This window comes from Rhinopithecus roxellana, chromosome 8 (genome assembly GCF_007565055.1).
Source record: "Rhinopithecus roxellana isolate Shanxi Qingling chromosome 8, ASM756505v1, whole genome shotgun sequence".
Classification (NCBI taxonomy): Eukaryota; Metazoa; Chordata; class Mammalia; order Primates; family Cercopithecidae; genus Rhinopithecus; species Rhinopithecus roxellana.
Genome location: NC_044556.1, coordinates 43,087,036 through 43,103,660, shown reverse-complemented (window position 1 = coordinate 43,103,660; position 16,625 = coordinate 43,087,036). Strand labels below are relative to the sequence as shown.

Sequence of the window (16,625 nt, the reverse complement as noted above, 5' to 3'; positions counted from 1 at the left end):
GGCAGAGTCACAAGGCCCCCATTTCAGACACTAACTCCCTAAAAAATTTCTATACACACCCTAGGGCAGAAGGGAACCTGCTATCTTGAAAGGAAGGACACTGTCCTGGCAGGATTCATCATCTGCTGATTAAAGAGTCCTTGGGCCTTGGCTGGGTGCGGTGGCTCATGCACGTAATCCCAGCACTTTGGGAGGCCGAGGTGGACGAATCACCTGAGGTCAGGAGTTCAAAACCAGCCTAGCCAACATGGCAAAACCCTGTCTCTACTAAAAATGCAAAAATTAGCTGGGCATGGTGGCAGGCGCCTGTAATGCCAGCTGTCAGGAGGCTGAGGCGTGAGAATCACTTGAACCTGGGAGGTGGAGGATGCAGTGAGCCGAGATCACACCACTGCACTCCAGCCTGGGCAACAGAGCAAAAATCCATTAAAAAAAAAAAAAAAAGCCCTTGGGCCTTGATTAAACATTTGGTGGCTGCCAGGTAGTATTTGATGCAGGCCTTAGGTGACACCCAGTGCCATGCTGGCTTCAGGTGTGACCCACTACATTCCCAGCTGTGATGACCATGAGCAGGGACTTCTGCTTCAGAAAAGGAAATGGAAAAGTGAAGGGGACTTTGTCTTACATCTTGGGTACCAGCTCAACCATAGTGAGGTAGAGCACCAAGTGGGCTTCAGGAGTCCCCAGTTTCAGGTCTTGGCTCCCGGATGGCATTTTTGGACTTGCCCTAGGCCAGAGGGGAGTCTACTTCACTGAAGGGAGGGACCCAGGCCTGGCAGCATTCACAAGCTGACTGAAGAGTCTTTGGACCTTGAATGAACATTAGTAGTAGCCAGGCAGTATTTGCCATGGGTCTGGGGCAGTGGTGCCCACAAGGAGAGACTCCTTCAGTTTGAACAAAGGAGAGGCAAGAATGAGAAGGGGGCCACGTGTGGCGGCTTATGCCTGTAATCCCAACACTTTGGGAGGCTGAGGTGGGCGAATCACTTGAGGCCAGGTGTTCCAGACCAGCCTGACCAATATGGTGAAACTCCATCTCTACTAAAAATACAAAAATTACCCAGGTATGGTGGTGCATGCCTGTACTCCCAGCTACTCAGGAGGCTGAGGCAGGGGAATGAATCACTTGAACCAGGAGGCGGAGGTTGCAGTGAGCTGAGATCATGCCACTGCACTCCAGCCTGGGTGACAGAGTGAGACTACATTCCAGAAAAATAAATAAATAGAGAAGGGCTTTATCTTGCAGCTTGGGTGCCAGCTTGGTCTCAGTAGAATAGAGCATCAGGTAGATTTCTAAGGTTCCTGACTCCAGGCCCTGGTTCCTGGATAGAATTTCTGGACCTGCCCCGGGCTGGTGAGGAGCTTCCCACCCTGAAAGGAAGGCCACAAGCCTGGCTGAATTTGCTACCCACTAACTGTACAGTCCTTGGGCCTTGAGTGAACACTGGCAGTAACCAGGCAGTGGTCACTGAAGGACTTGGGCAGGACCCAGTGCTGTGCTAGCTTTGGGTCTGACCCAGTGCAGTCCTAGTGGTGGTGGCCACAGAGGGGCTTGTGTAACCCCACCCCCACCTCCAGACAGCTTAGCAAGGAGAGAGAGAGACTGTTTGGGCAAAAGAAAGAGAAGGAACAAGAGTCTGCCTGGTAATCCAGGGAATTCTCCTAGATCTTACCCAAGACCATCAAAGCAGTATCTCCACAAGTCTGCAAGAGTCACTGCGTTACTGGGCTTGGGGTGTCCCCCAATGCAGATATGTACTGCATGACCAAAGACTTAGATCACAACACTCAATTCTTTTTGAATACTTGGAAAGCCTTCCCAAGAAGGATGGGTACAAACAAGTACATTGTTCAAAGACTACAATTAATACCTAACTTTTCAATGCCCAGACATCAGTGAACATCCACAAAGATCAAGACCATACAGGAAAACATGCCCTCACCAAATGAACTAAATAAGGCACCAGTGACCAATCCTGGAGTGACAGAGCTAATATGACCTTACAGACAAAGAGTTCAGAACAGTTGTTTTGCAGAAGTTCAATGAAATTTAAGAGAAAGGCCGGGTGTGGTGGCTCAAGCCTGTAATCCCAGCACTTTGGGAGGCCGAGACGGGCGGATCACGAGGTCAGGAGATCGAGACCATCCTGGCGAACACGGTGAAACCCTGTCTCTACTAAAAAATACAAAAAAAAAAAAAAACCAGCCGGGCGAGGTGGTGGGCGCCTGTAGTCCCAGCTACTCGGGAGGCTGAGGCAGGAGAATGGCGTGAACCCGAGAGGCGGAGCTTGCAGTGAGCTGAGATCCAGCCACTGCACTCCAGCCTGGGCGACAGAGCGAGACTCCGTCTCAAAAAAAAAAAAAAAAAAAAAATTTAAGAGAAGGATTTCAGAATCTTATCAGCCAAATATAACAAAGATATTGAAATAATTTTAAAAAGCAGAAATCCTGGACCTGAAAAATTCAATTAACATACTAAAGAACGCATCACAGTCTCTCAACAGCAGAACTGATGAAGCAAAAGAAAGAATCAGTGAGCTTGAGGACAGGTTATTTGAAAATATAGTCCTGGGCCAAATGCAATGGCTCACACTTGTAATCCCAGCACTTTGGGAGGCCAAGGTGGGTGGCTTACTTGAGGCCAGGAGTTTGAGATCAGCCTGGCCAACACAGTGAAAGCCTGTCTCTACTAAAAATAGAAAGAATAAGCTGGTGGCACACGCAGCTACTTGGGAGGCTGAGGCGTGAAAATCGCTTGAACCTAGGAGGTGGAGGTTGCTGTGAGCGGAGATCATGCCACTGCACTCCAGCCCGGGTGACAGAGTGAGATGTTGCCTCAAAAAAATAGAAAAGAAAGAAAATACAGTTAGGGGAGAGTAAAGAAAAAAATAATAGAAAAGAATGAAGATCTAAAAAATGGCCACAAAATGGCAAATCTAAGAGCTACTGGCCTTAAAGAGGAGGTAAAGAGAGAGATTTAAACTACTGATACCTTGAGTAGAAAGACTAAAAGAACCTATAAAAAGGAATAACTACAACAGCTATTCAAGACATAGACACTATAAGATATAAATAGAAACAACACAAAATGAAAAAGCAGGGGAATGAAATTAAAATGTAGAACTTTTTGTTTTTGTTTCTGCTTTGAGATGGAGTCTTGCTCTGTCACTCAGGCTGGAGTGCAGTGGCGTAATCTCAGCTCACTGCAACCTCCACCTCCCAGGTTCAAGCAATTCTCCTGCCTCAGCCTCATGAGTAGCTGGGATCACAGGCACGCACCACCACGCCTGGCTATTTTTTATATTTTTAGTAGAGACAGGGTTTCACCATGTTGGCCAGGCTGGTCTCAAACTCCTGACCTTAGGTGATCTAAGGTCATCCACCCACCTTGGCATCCCAAAGTGCTGGGATTACAGGCATGAGTCACTGCACCCAGCCTAGAGTTTTGATTAGTTTTCTCTTTGTTAATTTGTTAGTTTGTTTACGCAATCAGTGTTAAGACATCATCAGTTTAAAATAATGAGTTATAAGATCTTATTTGCAAGCCTTATGGTAACCTGACAAAAATAAAACACAAGAAATTAAAACATACCACCAGAGAAAATCACCTTCATAAAAAGGAAGGCAGGAAGGAAGGACAGAAGGAAGAGAAGACCACAAAACAACCAGAAAGCAAATTAAAAATGGCAGGAGTAAGTTATTATTTATCAATAATAATGTTGAATATAAATGGACTAAACTCTCCAATCAAAAAAGACAGAGTGACTGAATAGATTTTTTTTTTAAAGGCTGAGTGCAGTGGCTCATGCCTATAATCCCAGCACTTTGGGAGACCAAGGCGGGTGGATCCCCTGAGGTTGGGAGTTCAAGACCAGACTGACCAACATGGAGAAACCCCGTCTCTACTAAAAACACAAAATTAGCTGGGCATGGTAGCACATGCCTGTAATCCCAGCCACTCGGGAGGCTGAAGCAGGAGAATTGCTTGAACCCAGGAGGCAGAGGTTGCGGTGAGCCGAGATCACACCATTGCACTCCAGCCTGGGCAACAAGAGTGAAACTTGCATCTCAAAAACAAAAACAAGGCCGGGCGTGGTGGCTCAAGCCTGTAATCCCAGCACTTTGGGAGGCTGAGATGGGCGGATCACGAGGTCAGGAGATCGAAACCATCCTGGCTAACACGGTGAAACCCCGTCTCTACTAAAAAATACAAAAACTAGCCGGGCAAGGTGGCGGGCACCTGTAGTCCCAGCTACTCGGAGGCTGAGGCAAGAGAATGGCATAAACCCGGGAGGTGGAGCTTGCAGTGAGCTGAGAACTGGCCACTGCACTCCAGCCTGGGCGACAGAGCGAGACTCCGTCTCAAAACAAAAACAAAAACAAAAACAAAAACCCAATGATGTTTTCTACAAGAAACACGCTTCCCCTGTAAAGACACACGTAGACTGAAAATAAAGAGATGGAAAAAGATTCCATGCCAATGGAAACCAAAAAAGAGCAAGAATAGCTATCCTTATATCAGACAAAATAGATTTCAGGACAAACTATAAAAAGAGAGAAAAGAAGGCCATTATGTAATGATAAAGGGGTCAATTCAGCAAGAGGATATAACATTTATAAATATATATATATACCCAATACTGGAGGACCCAGATGTATAAGGCAAATATTACAGCTTAAGAGAGCAATAGACCCCACTACATTAATAGCTAAAGACTTCAACACCTTACTTTCAGCATTGAACAGATTTTCCAGACAGATAATCAACAAAGAAACATGAAACTTACTCTACAATGTAGACCAAAAGGATCTAATAGATATTTACAGAACTTTTCATTCAATGGCTGCAGAATACACATTCATCTCCTCAGCAAGAACGAGTATTCTTGATCATATTCAAGAATAGACTACGTTAGACCACAAAACAATTCTTCAAAAATTCAAAAAAATTGAAACTATGTCAAATATCCTCTCTGACTTAGTGGACTAAAACTAGAAATCAGTAACAAGAGGAATTTTGGAAACTATACAAACACATGGAAATTAAACAACTTGCTCCTGAATGACTAGCATATCAATGAAGAAATTAAGGAGATTTTAAAATTTCTTTTAAAAAAATGAAAATGAAAACACAACATAACAAAACCTATGAAATACAGTGAAAGCAGTACTAAGAGGAAAGTTTATAGTAATGAATGCCTACATCAAAAAAGTAGAGGCTGGGCACGGTGGCTCACACCTGTAATCCCTGCACCTTGGGAGGCCGAGGCAGGTGGATCACCTGAGGTCAGGAGTTTCAGACCAGCCTGGCCAACATGATGAAACCCTGTCTCTAACAAAAATACAAAAAATTAGCAGGGTGTGGAAGCACGCACCTGTAATCCCAGCTACTCAGGAGGCTGAGGCAGGAGAATCACTTGAACCCGGGAGGCAGAGGGTACAATGAGCCAAGATCGCACCACTGTACTCCACCCTGGGAAGCAAGCAAAACTCTGTCTCAAAAAAAAAAAAAAAAAAAAGTAGAAAAACTTGAAAAAAACAACCTAATTTTTTTTTTTTTTTTTTTTTTTTGACACGGTCTTGTTCTGTTGCCAGGCCGGAGTGCTGTGGTGCGATCTCAGCTCACTGCAACCTCCGCCCCCTGGGTTTAAGCAATTCTCCTGCCTCAGCCTCCTGAGTAGCTGGGATTACAGGCACATGCCACCATGCCTGGCTAATTTTTGTATTTTTATAGAGACAAGGTTTCACCACGTTGGTCAGGATGGTCTCAATCTCTTGACCTTGTGATCCACCTGCCTTGGCCTCCCAAGGTGCTGGGATTACAGATGTGAGCCACCGCACCCGGCCAAAGTATCTTGAAGAACTGGAAAAGTTGGCTGTACACAGTGGTTCATGCCCGTAATCCCAATACTTTTGGAGGCTGAGGCAGGTGGATTGCTTGAGTCCAGGAATTCAAGATCTGCCTGAACAATATGGTGAAACCTTGTCTCTATAAAAAACACAAAAATTAGGGGGGCATGGTAGTATTCACCTGTATTCCCAGCTACTTGGGAAGCTGAGGCGGGAAGATCACTTGGGCCTAGGAGGTAGTGGCTGCAGTGAGCTGTGATCTCGCCACTGCACTCCAGCCTGGGAAAAAGAGCAAGACCTTGCCTGAAAAAAAAAAAAAAAAAAAAAAACTACAAAAGCAAGAGCAAACCAAAGCCAAAATTAGTAGAAGAAATAATAAAGATCAGAGCAGAAATAAATGAAATTTTAAAAAATACAAAAGAGCAGCAAAATGAAGAGTTGGTTTTTTGCAAAGATAAACAAAATCGGCAAACCTTTAGCCAGACAAAAAAATAAAAAGAGAGATGACCCAAATAAGTAAAATCTGGTTGGGTGCGGTGGCTCATGCCTGTAATCCCACCACTTTGGGAGGCTGAGGCTGAGAGATCACCTGAGGTTAGGAGTTTGAGACTAGCCTGGCCAACATGGTGAAACCCCATCTCTATTCAAAATACAAAAAGTAGCCAGGTGTGGTGGCAGGCATCTACAATCCCAGCTACTCAGGAGGCTGAGGCATAAGAATCACTTGAACCCGGGAGGCAGAGGTTGCAGTGAGCCGAGATTGCACCATTGCATTCCAGCCTGGGCGACAGAGTGAGACTCAGTCTCAAAAATTAGATAACTAAATAAAATAAGCAAATAATAAACAATAAAAGTAAAATCTGAGATAAAAAGCAGATAATACAACCAATACCACAGAAATTCAAAGGATCATTAGGGGCTACTATGAGCAATTATATGCCAATAAATTGGAAAACCTAGAAGAAATGGATAAATTCCTAGACATATACAACCTACCAAGATTGAACTATGAAGAAATCCAAAGCCTGAAAAGACTAATAACAAGTAATGAGATCGAAGCTGTAATAAAAGTCTCCCAGCAAAGCAAAGCCCAGGACTTGATGAATTCACGGCTAAATTTTACCAAACATTTAAAGAAGAACCAATTCTAATCCTACTCAAAGTATTTTGAAAAATAAAGGAGAAGAGAATACTTCCAAACGCATTCTATGAGGCCAGTATTACCCTGATACAAACACCAGACAAAGACATCAAAAAACAAACAAACAAACAAAACTACAGGCCAATATCCCTGATGAACATTGATAGAAAAACTCTTCACAAAATATTAGCAAACCAAACTCAACAACACGGTATTTTTTGTTTTGTTTTGTTTTTTCAGACGGAGTCTCACTCTGTTGCCCAGGCTGGAGTGCAATGGCACGACCTCAGCTCACTGCAACCTCTGACTCCCAGGTTCAAGCAATTCTCCTGCCTCAACCTCCCGAGTAGCTGGGACTACAGGTGCGCACCACCATGCCCGACTAATTTTTTGTATTTTTAGTAGAGAAGGAGTTTCACCATGTTGGCCAGGATGGTCTCAATCTCTTGACCTTGTGATCCGCCTGCCTTGGTCTCTCAAAGTGCTGGGATTACAGGCGTGAGTCACTGCGCCTGGCCTCAACAACACATTTTTTAAAAGATCATTAATGGCCAGACACGGTTGCTCACTCCTGTAATCCTAACACTTTGGGAGGCTGAGGTGGGAGGACTGCTTGAGCCCTGGAGGCCAAGGCTGCAGTGAGCCATGTTCCTGCCACTGCATTCAAGCCTGGGTGACAGAGCAAGAACTTGTCTCCAAAAAAAATTGCTAAAATAACTAAAAGAGTATAACTGGAATGTTTGTAACACAAAGAAAGGATAAATTCTTGAGGTGATGTGATGGATACTCCGTTTACCCTGATGTGACTATTATGCATTGTATGACCATATCAAAATATCTCATGTATCCCATAAATATAAACACCTACATGTACACCTAAAGATTAAAAATTACAGCACTTTGGGAGGCCAAGGCAGGAAGATCGCTTGAGCCCAGGAGTTCAATACCAGCCTGGGCAATATAGGGAGACCCTGTCTCCCTATATTTTTTAAAAAAGTTTAAAAATTAGCTGAGTGTGGTGGTATACATCTGTAGTCCCAGCTACTTGAAAAGCTCAGGTGGGAGGATGGGATGAGACCGGGAGGCAGAGGTTGCAGTGAGCTGAGGTTGTACCACTGCACTCCAGCATGGGCAACAGAGACCCTGTCCGAAAAAAAAAAAAAAAAAACAGGCACAGTGGCTCATGGCTATAATCCCAGCACTTTGGGGGGTTGAAGCAGGTGGATCACCTGAGGTCAGGAGTGCGAGGCCAGCCTGGCCAACATGGAAAACCCTGTCTCTATTAAAAATACAAAAATTAGCTGGGCATGGTGGTGCACGCCTGTAGTCTCAGCTACTTGGGAGGCTGAGGCAGGAGGATTGCTTGAGCCCAGGAAATGGAGGTTGTAATGAGCTGAGAATGTACCACTGCACTCCAGCCTGGGTGATGGGAGAGAAACCCTGCCTTAAAATATATATATATATATATATACACACACACACACACACACACACATATATATATATATACATAATTTTAAAATGTTAAGAAAAAGACTTAGAAGAAATCATTCCTTAAATATTTACATAAACATGAACATATATAAACACATTCTATATATATGTTATTCACTGTTATACATAATGTAATGGTACAGGTCTCTTCTATATACACACACACAAGGTGCTAAACATGTCACTCTACATTTTTAAATTTATTGATCTCTTTAAAGCATCTAACTCCATATAGGAGGAGTCTGGCAAACTATGGCCTGTATACAACCTGTTTTTGTACAATGAGCTAAGAACAGTTTTTACATTTTTAAAAGTTGTAAAATAAAACAACAACCACAAAAAAGAATATGAGATAGTGACTATATGTGGCCTGTAAAGACCAATGTATTAGGCCGGGCGTGGTGGCTCATTCCTGTAATCCCAGCACTCTGGGAGGCCGAGGCAGGCAGACCACGAGGTCAGGAGTTCGAGACCAGCCTGGCCAATATGGTGAAACCCCGTCTCTACTAAAAATACAAAAATTAGCCAGGCATGGTGGCACGTGCCTATAAAACCTAGCCAGGCATGGTGGCACGTGCCTAGCTACTCAGGAGGCTGAAGCAGGAGAATCGCTTGAACCTGGGAGGCAGAGTTTGCAGTGAGCTGAGATCGCACCACTGCACTCCAGCCTGGACAACAGAGCAAGACTCCATGTCAAAAAAAAAAAGGGGGGCTGGGCACAGTGGCTCACACCTGTAATCCCAGCACTTTGGGAGGCCAAGGCAGGTGGATCAGGAGGTCAGGAGATCCAGACCATCCTGGCTAACACTGAAACCCCATCTCTACTAAAAATACAAAAAAATTAGTGGGGCGTGGTGGCAGGTGCCTGTAGTCTCAGCTACTCAGGAGGCTGAGGCAGGAGAATGGCATGAACCCTGAAGGCAGAGCTTGCAGTTGGCCAAGATGGCGCCATTGAACCCAGGAAGTGGAGTTTGCAATGAGCCAAGATGGTGCCACTGCACTCCAGCCTGGGCGACAGACTCCATCTCAAAAACAACAACAACAAAAAAACAAAACAAAAGACTAATGTATTCACTATTTGGCCCTTTACAGAAAAAGTTTGCCGACCTTTGACTTAGAGCACTTCCTCTTTCTTGATATCTTTTAAAAATATGTTTTGGCTGGGTGTGGTGGCTCATGCTTGTAATCCCAGCACTTTGGGAGGCCAAGGCAGGAGGATCCCTTGAGTTCTGGAATTTGAGACCAGCCTGGGCAACACAGCAAGACCCCATCTCTACAAAAACAAAAATAAAAAATTAGACCGGGTGTGGTGGTTCACACCTGTAATCCCAGCACTTTGGGAGACCAAGGCGGGCAGATCACCTGAGATCAGGAGTTCAAGATCAGCCTGGCTAATATGGTGAAATCCCGTCTCTACTAAAAGTACAAAAATTACCTGGGCATGGTGGCGGGTGCCTATAATCCCAGCAACTGGGGAGGCTGAGGCAGGAGAATTGCTTGAACTCGGGAGGCGGAGGTTGCAATGAGCCGAGATCGTACCACTGAACTCCAGCCTGGGCAACAGAGCAAGACTCTGTCTCAAAAAAAAAAAAAAAAATTAGCCAGGCATAGTGGTACACGCCTGTAGTCCCAGCTACTTGGAAGGCTGAGGTGGGAGGACTGCTTGAGGTCAAGGCTGGAGTAGGCCACGATCGTGCCACTGCACTGAGCCTGGGCAAGAAAAATCCCATCTCAAAAATTAATAAATAAAATAAAGTATCTTTTATTTTGTCATTTTTGCCACTTTCTGTGTTTCTTCTGCTAGTTCCTCCTCCTCTGCCTATGTTTCTTAAAGTGATATTTACATTACACAGGATCCATATGTTCTTCCTGGGAAACCTTACCCAGTCCCAAAGCTTCAGTGACTAACCATATGCAAACTCTCCAGCCCTAATCTTTCAGTTGAACTTCAGACCCCTATTTCCAATTAAAAGCATCCACTTGGATGCTCCATAGGTGAATTTACACTAAATGTATCCAAAACTAAATTCATCATCTTTTCCATTTTTTTGTATTTTCTTTTCTTTTTTTACTTTTCTTTTCTTTTTTTTTTTTTTGAGATGGAGTCTCGCTCTGTCGCCCAGGCTGGAGTGCAGTGGCGCAATCTTGGCTCACTGCAAGCTCCACCTCCCGGGTTCACGCCATTCTCCTGCCTCAGCCTCCAAGTAGCTGAGACTACAGGCGCCTGCCACCAGGCCTGGCTAATTTTTTGTATTTTTAGTAGAGACGGGGTTTCACCGTGTTGGCCAGGATGGTCTCGATCTCCTGACCTCGTGATCCGCCTGCCTCGGCCTCCCAAAGTGCTGGGATTACAGGCGTGAGCCACCGCGCCCAGCCTCTTTTCTTTTTTTAAAGACAGGGTCTCACTCTTACCTAGGCTAGAGTGCAGAGGTGTGATCATAGTTCACCGCAACCTCAAAATTCCTGGCCTCAAGTGATCCTCCTGTCTCAGTAGCTAGGACTACAAGCACGTGCCACTACGCCTGGTTATTTATTTTTTTTAAGAGATGGGGGTCTTGCTTTGTTGTCTAGGCTGGTCTCAAACTCCTGGCTTCAAGCCATCCTCCTGCCTTGGCCTCCCAAAGGTGTTGGGATTACAGGTGTGAGCCACCACTCCTAGCCTCTTGCATTTTCTATCCACCCCGCTGGCAAAGTGAGAAACCTCCACATCATCTCTGTGGCTTTAAATGTTTCACTCTTCCCTGCTCAAGTAGGCATCAAATCTGATTGAGTTTACCTGTTAAAAAAGAGTCTCATTTTGTCCATTTCCAGCTATTCTTAATACCATTTCACCAGTTCAAGCTTAACTGAAGTTTTTGTCTTCACTTTCTCCCTTCAATCCATTCTAATCTACTAGTCTATAGCACCAGCAAGTATCTTTTGTTTTTTAGTATTATGGTTGTTATTGCCTGACTATAAAAATAATTAGATATCTTTCAGAACAGAGACCTTACCATACCATTGACCTGTTAAAAGCCTGTATTGGTTCCCCATTGTCTACAGCAAGGATTGGCAAAGCTTTCTGTAAAGAGCTAGATAGTAAACATTTCAGACTTATTCAGGCTACACAGTCTCCGTGGTAACTACTAACTCAGCAGCTGGTGGCTTGAAAGCAGTCCCAGACAATATGTAAATGAATGAGAGTAGCTGTATTCTGATAAAAATTTATTTACCAAATAAGGAAGCACTCTAAATTTGACCCTCGGGCCTTACTTTTATTCCATCCTCCAAAAGTCTTGTTCAAGTTCCCACCTCTTTCACAATAGTCTCTGAGAGTCCCATACACAAGGATTTCTCTTTTACTAATAGCACTTACTGTACAATTCAAGTAGTTCTCAGTCATACAGGGCTTTAAAATATCTCACATATCATTTTCTTAAAATGTTATTTAACTTTTTTCATGTCAATATGTCTTCCTAGCTAGACTTTAAATACTTTAAGATAGGGATTATGTGTTATGTATCCCTGGATGTCCAATAATACCTACGAGATAATAAATGTTCACTGAGTGATGGCAAACTGTTAAATCCTATAGAGAACAGCAACATATATTAAAAATGGGGCTGGGGCTGGGCAAGGTGGCTCATGCCTGTAATCCCACCACTTTGGAAGGCCGAGGTGGGCAGATCACTTGAGGTCAGGAGTTCGAGACCAGCCTGGCCATAATGGTGAAACCCTGTCTCTACTGAAAACACAAAAAATTAGGCCGGGTGCAGTGGCTCACGCCTGTAATCCCAGCACTTTGGGAGGCCGAGGCGGGTGGATCACGAGGTCAGGAGATCGAGACCAGCCTGGCTAGCATGGTGAAACCCCATCTCTACTAAAAATACAAAAAATTGGCCGGGCATGGTGGCGGGCACCTGTAGTCACAGCAACTTGGGAAGCTAAGGCAGAAGAATGGCGTGAACCCAGGAGGCGGAGCTTGCAGTGAGCCGAGAATCGCGCCACTGCACTCCAGCCTGGTCAACAGTGCAAGACTCCATCTCAAAAAAAAAAAAAAAAAAAAAAAAAATTAGTTGGGTGTGATGGCGGGTACCTGTAGTCCCAGCTACTCAGGAGGCTGAGGCAGGAGAATTGCTTGAACCTGAAAGGCAGAGGTTGCAGTGAGCTGAGATCACGCCACTGCACTCCAGCGTGGGTGACAGAGTGAGACTCCATCTCAGGAAAAAAAAAAATGGGGCTGGGTACAGTGGCTCACACCTGTAATCCTTGCACTTTGGAAGGCCAAGGCAGGAGGATCACTTGAGGCCAGGAGTTTGGGACCAGCCTGGGCAACACAGTGAGACCCTGTCTCTACAAAAATAATAAATTAACTGTTTGGAGTGGTGCATATCTGTAGTCCTAGCTACCTGGGAGCCCAAGGTGGGAGGACTGCTTGAGTCTAGGAGTTTGAGGCTGCAGTAGCTATGATCATGCCATTGCCCTCCAGCCTGGGCAACAGAGCAAGACTCAGTCTCAAAAAAAGAAAAAATAAAGGAGAAAAATAGGAAAATGGTTACATAATATACTAAAAAAGAGTTTTCGATCTTTTAGAAACAGATTGACAAACCGAAATACGACACTAGAGATAAAGTTACTATAAAGACCATTTAAAAATCATATGTATAACTATAACAAAAAAGTTAACGTTAAATATTAAATATATGCTAAGCACTGGAGTAAACACTATCTCATTTAATCTTGACAACAAAGACTATACTTCCAGTGATCATTTCTATAGTTCATTACAAGGGAAGTTTCTCTGAACATGCAGAGCACTGTAACAAATGCTCAAAATGTTACCTATTACTATTTTCAGTTTTACATGTGTTTTTATAATTAGTATAATAAATACAGAATGCATTTCATCATTTTTTTGCCAAAATTCTCCAGTTAAAAACATTTTTCAGTAATTCTGATAATAACCTTTGAGGTGGATACTAACATCATCCTATGAGGAAACAAACATAGATGTTAAATAAGTGACTATTAAGTGAAACAAGATTCAACCTAGTTACAGAAATATTTTAAACATATATATTTCTGGCTGGGTGCAGTGGCTCACGCCTGTAATCCCAGCACTTTGGGAGGCCAAGGCAGGCAGATCACCTGAGATCAGGAGTTCAAGACCAGCCTGGCCAACATGGAGAAACCCCACCTCTACTAAAAATACAAAAATTAGCCAGGTGTGGTAGTGGGCACCTGTAATCCCAGCTACTCAGGAGGCTGAGGCAGGAGAATTACTTGAACCTGGGAGGCAGAGGCTGCAGTGAGTGAGCTGAGATCTTGCCACTGCACTGCAGCCTGGGAAACAGAGAGAGACTCTGTCTCCAAAAAAAAAAGTATTTCTAGACTGAATGTGAGTAATATTTTTAAATAGCCATGTTGGGCTATTTTTTTAAAGTGTGTTAATTACTTAAATTTAGACAGTAGTGTTGTAGGGATAAGAAGAAGACTATCTGGAGAGTCGTTTACCTTAATTTCTCCATATCGAAAGGGATTTTGTACATCTCGGGCCAAAACAGTACTATTCCCCCTGACCTGACCTGCAGTCACTACTCCTTTAGTGGTTACTATGACCACTGTTTCATTAGAAGAAGTCCAGGTGAAGTTGCCACTGCCACCCTCTACCTGTGAAAACGCACATTACATTCAATTACAATCAGAAGAAAATGAAATTTAAGTGAAAATATAAAACTTGACTGGTGCAATAAAGCTTACAAATAATAACATAATGTAATAAGTTATTTTTGGACACATTAGAAACTGTGACACTAGGTTGGGCGCAGTGCCTCACAACTGTAATCCTAGCACTTTGGAAGGCCAAGGTGGGTGGATCACCTGACATCAGGAGTTCGAGACCAGCCTGGCCAATGTGGTGAAACCCTATCTCTACTAAAAATACAAAATTGGCCGGGAGTGGTGGCACGTGCCTGTAAGCCCAGCTACCCTGGAGGCTTAGGCAGGAGAATCATTTGAACCTGGGAGGCGGAGGTTGCAGTGAGCCGAGATGGCGCCATTACACTCCAGCCTGGGCAACAAGAGCAAAACTCTGTCTCAGAAAAAAAAAAAAGAAAAAAAGAAAAGAAACTGTGACACTATAGTAAAGTACCTTAACAGGCAAGAGAAATACTAAAGGGAGGCAAAGTAATGGTAGTGTCACAAAATGTCAAAAAAAGATACAACAGAACTTTATAAAACTCACAAGGAAAGGATACTGGGAAGAGAGAAAGCATCCATAACCAAGTCTTGTTACAGATGACATTTTTCAAGAGTATAATTCTGGTTGTCACCAAAACCCAAGTTATACTCTTAGGATTGGGAAGAAATAAATGTAACATTAATCAAATTTCAATAAATTAAGCTATTAGAGAAACCAGCTTATCTCGTTGTGAAGCCTTATAGGACACCATACCTGTACTTTATAATGATATAACTTTCCCATAGGATGGTGAGGAAATGCCAGAAATTTGGGTGTAAGCATGATGGGAAAATAAATCTTCACTTCTTGTTGGTGTTTGATTAGAAATTTTATAGGCTGAATATCTTTATTCTATAAGAGCAGGAAAAAAGGAGCAAAATATATTTTGTAAGGACTGTTCTTATAATATACATTCATATACTCAAAACGTCAACAAAATGGTATGCTCATAAATTAACCAGTTTCTATCTATAAAAGAAATAAAGAAATAAATATTTATCTTCATTAAATAAGCATAGCTACTATGGTTCAATAATAATGAAAATGAAATAATAATGAAAAGGGTTTTGCTAGACCTAAACTAATTATCACAATCAGGGAAAATAGCTTAAAATTCCCTGAAATAAAAGAAGTTTTAAAAAAAAAATCAACATAGGAAGGGAAATCATACTTTCAGAAGAAAGACCCCTGGACATCCATAAACTGTAAAGGCCAAGGGATGCTATCAGCTATTCAGAAGAAAAAGACAACATTTAAAGGTGCTAAGGTGGCCGGGCGCGGTGGCTCAAGCCTGTAATCCCAGCACTTTGGGAGGCCGAGACGGGCGGATCACGAGGTCAGGAGTTTGAGACCATCCTGGCTAACACGGTGAAACCCCGTCTCTACTGAAAAATACAAAAAGCTAGCCGGGCGAGGTGGCTGGCGCCTGTAGTCCCAGCTACTGGGGAGGCTGAGGCAGGAGAATGGCGTGAACCCGGGAGGCGGAGCTTGCAGTGAGCTGAGATCCGGCCACTGCACTCCAGCCCGGGCGACAGAGCAAGACTCCGTCTCAAAAAAAAAAAAAAAAAAAAAAAAAGGTGCTAAGGTAAGAAATTCTCCTCATACTTAAAAACAAGCAAAACTCACCCATATATAGAGGGCCACCTTTTTGTATAAGGTTCTACAGGGCTGGCCAGGCGAGGTGGTTCATGTCTGTAATCCCATCACTGGGAGGATGAGGTGGGTGGATCACCTGAGGTCAGGAGTTCAAAACCAGCCTGGCCAACATGGTGAAACCCCATCTCTACTAAAAATACAAAAAATTAGCCAGGCATGTGGTGCATGCCTGTAACTCCAGCTACTTGGGAGGCTCGGGCAGGAGAATCGCTTGAACTTGGGAGGTGGAGGTTGCAGTGAGCTGAGATCACGCCATTGCACTCCAGCCTGGGTGACAGAATGAGACTCTGTCTCAATTAAAAGAAAAAAGGAGAGAGAGAGGCTGGGCGCCGTGGCTCACGCCTGTAATCCTAGCATTTTGGAAGGCCGAGGTGGGCGGATCACAAGGTCAGGAGTTCCAGACCAGCCTGGCCAACATGGTGAAACTCCGTCTCTACTAAAAAAATACAAAAATTAGCTGGGCGTGGTGGCATGTGCTTGTAGTCCTAGTTACTTGGGAGGCTGAGGCAGGAGAATCGCTTGAACCCAAGAGGTGGAGGTTGCAGTGAGCTGAGATCGCGCCACTGCACTCCAGCCCGGGCAACAGAGTGAGACTCTGTCTCAAAAGGAAAAAAAAAAAAAGAGAGAGAGAGAGCACAATGGGGATGGTAAACAAACAAACAAACAAACAAAAAAGATTTGACAGGCATTTAGAAGAATTGACGTGGCGCTTAATAATGTATTGAATACAGAAGCTGAGGGAGAAGGGAGAGTCAAGGGCGACTT

General features: G+C 43.8%; 1 protein-coding gene across 2 annotated transcripts in view; it reads right to left on the bottom strand.

The window, feature by feature from the left end:
* The window catches only part of NUP210L (nucleoporin 210 like), a 166,393-nt gene that overhangs the window by 120,727 nt on the left and 29,041 nt on the right, over positions 1-16,625 (bottom strand). For both annotated transcript variants that reach the window (XM_010364729.2, XM_010364730.2), the window contains exons 11-12: positions 14,919-15,056; positions 13,979-14,134 (exon numbers count right to left, since the gene is read on the bottom strand). In XM_010364729.2, coding sequence (XP_010363031.1) covers positions 13,979-14,134; positions 14,919-15,056 — 294 coding nt within the window. The remainder of the gene's footprint in view (positions 1-13,978; positions 14,135-14,918; positions 15,057-16,625) is intronic.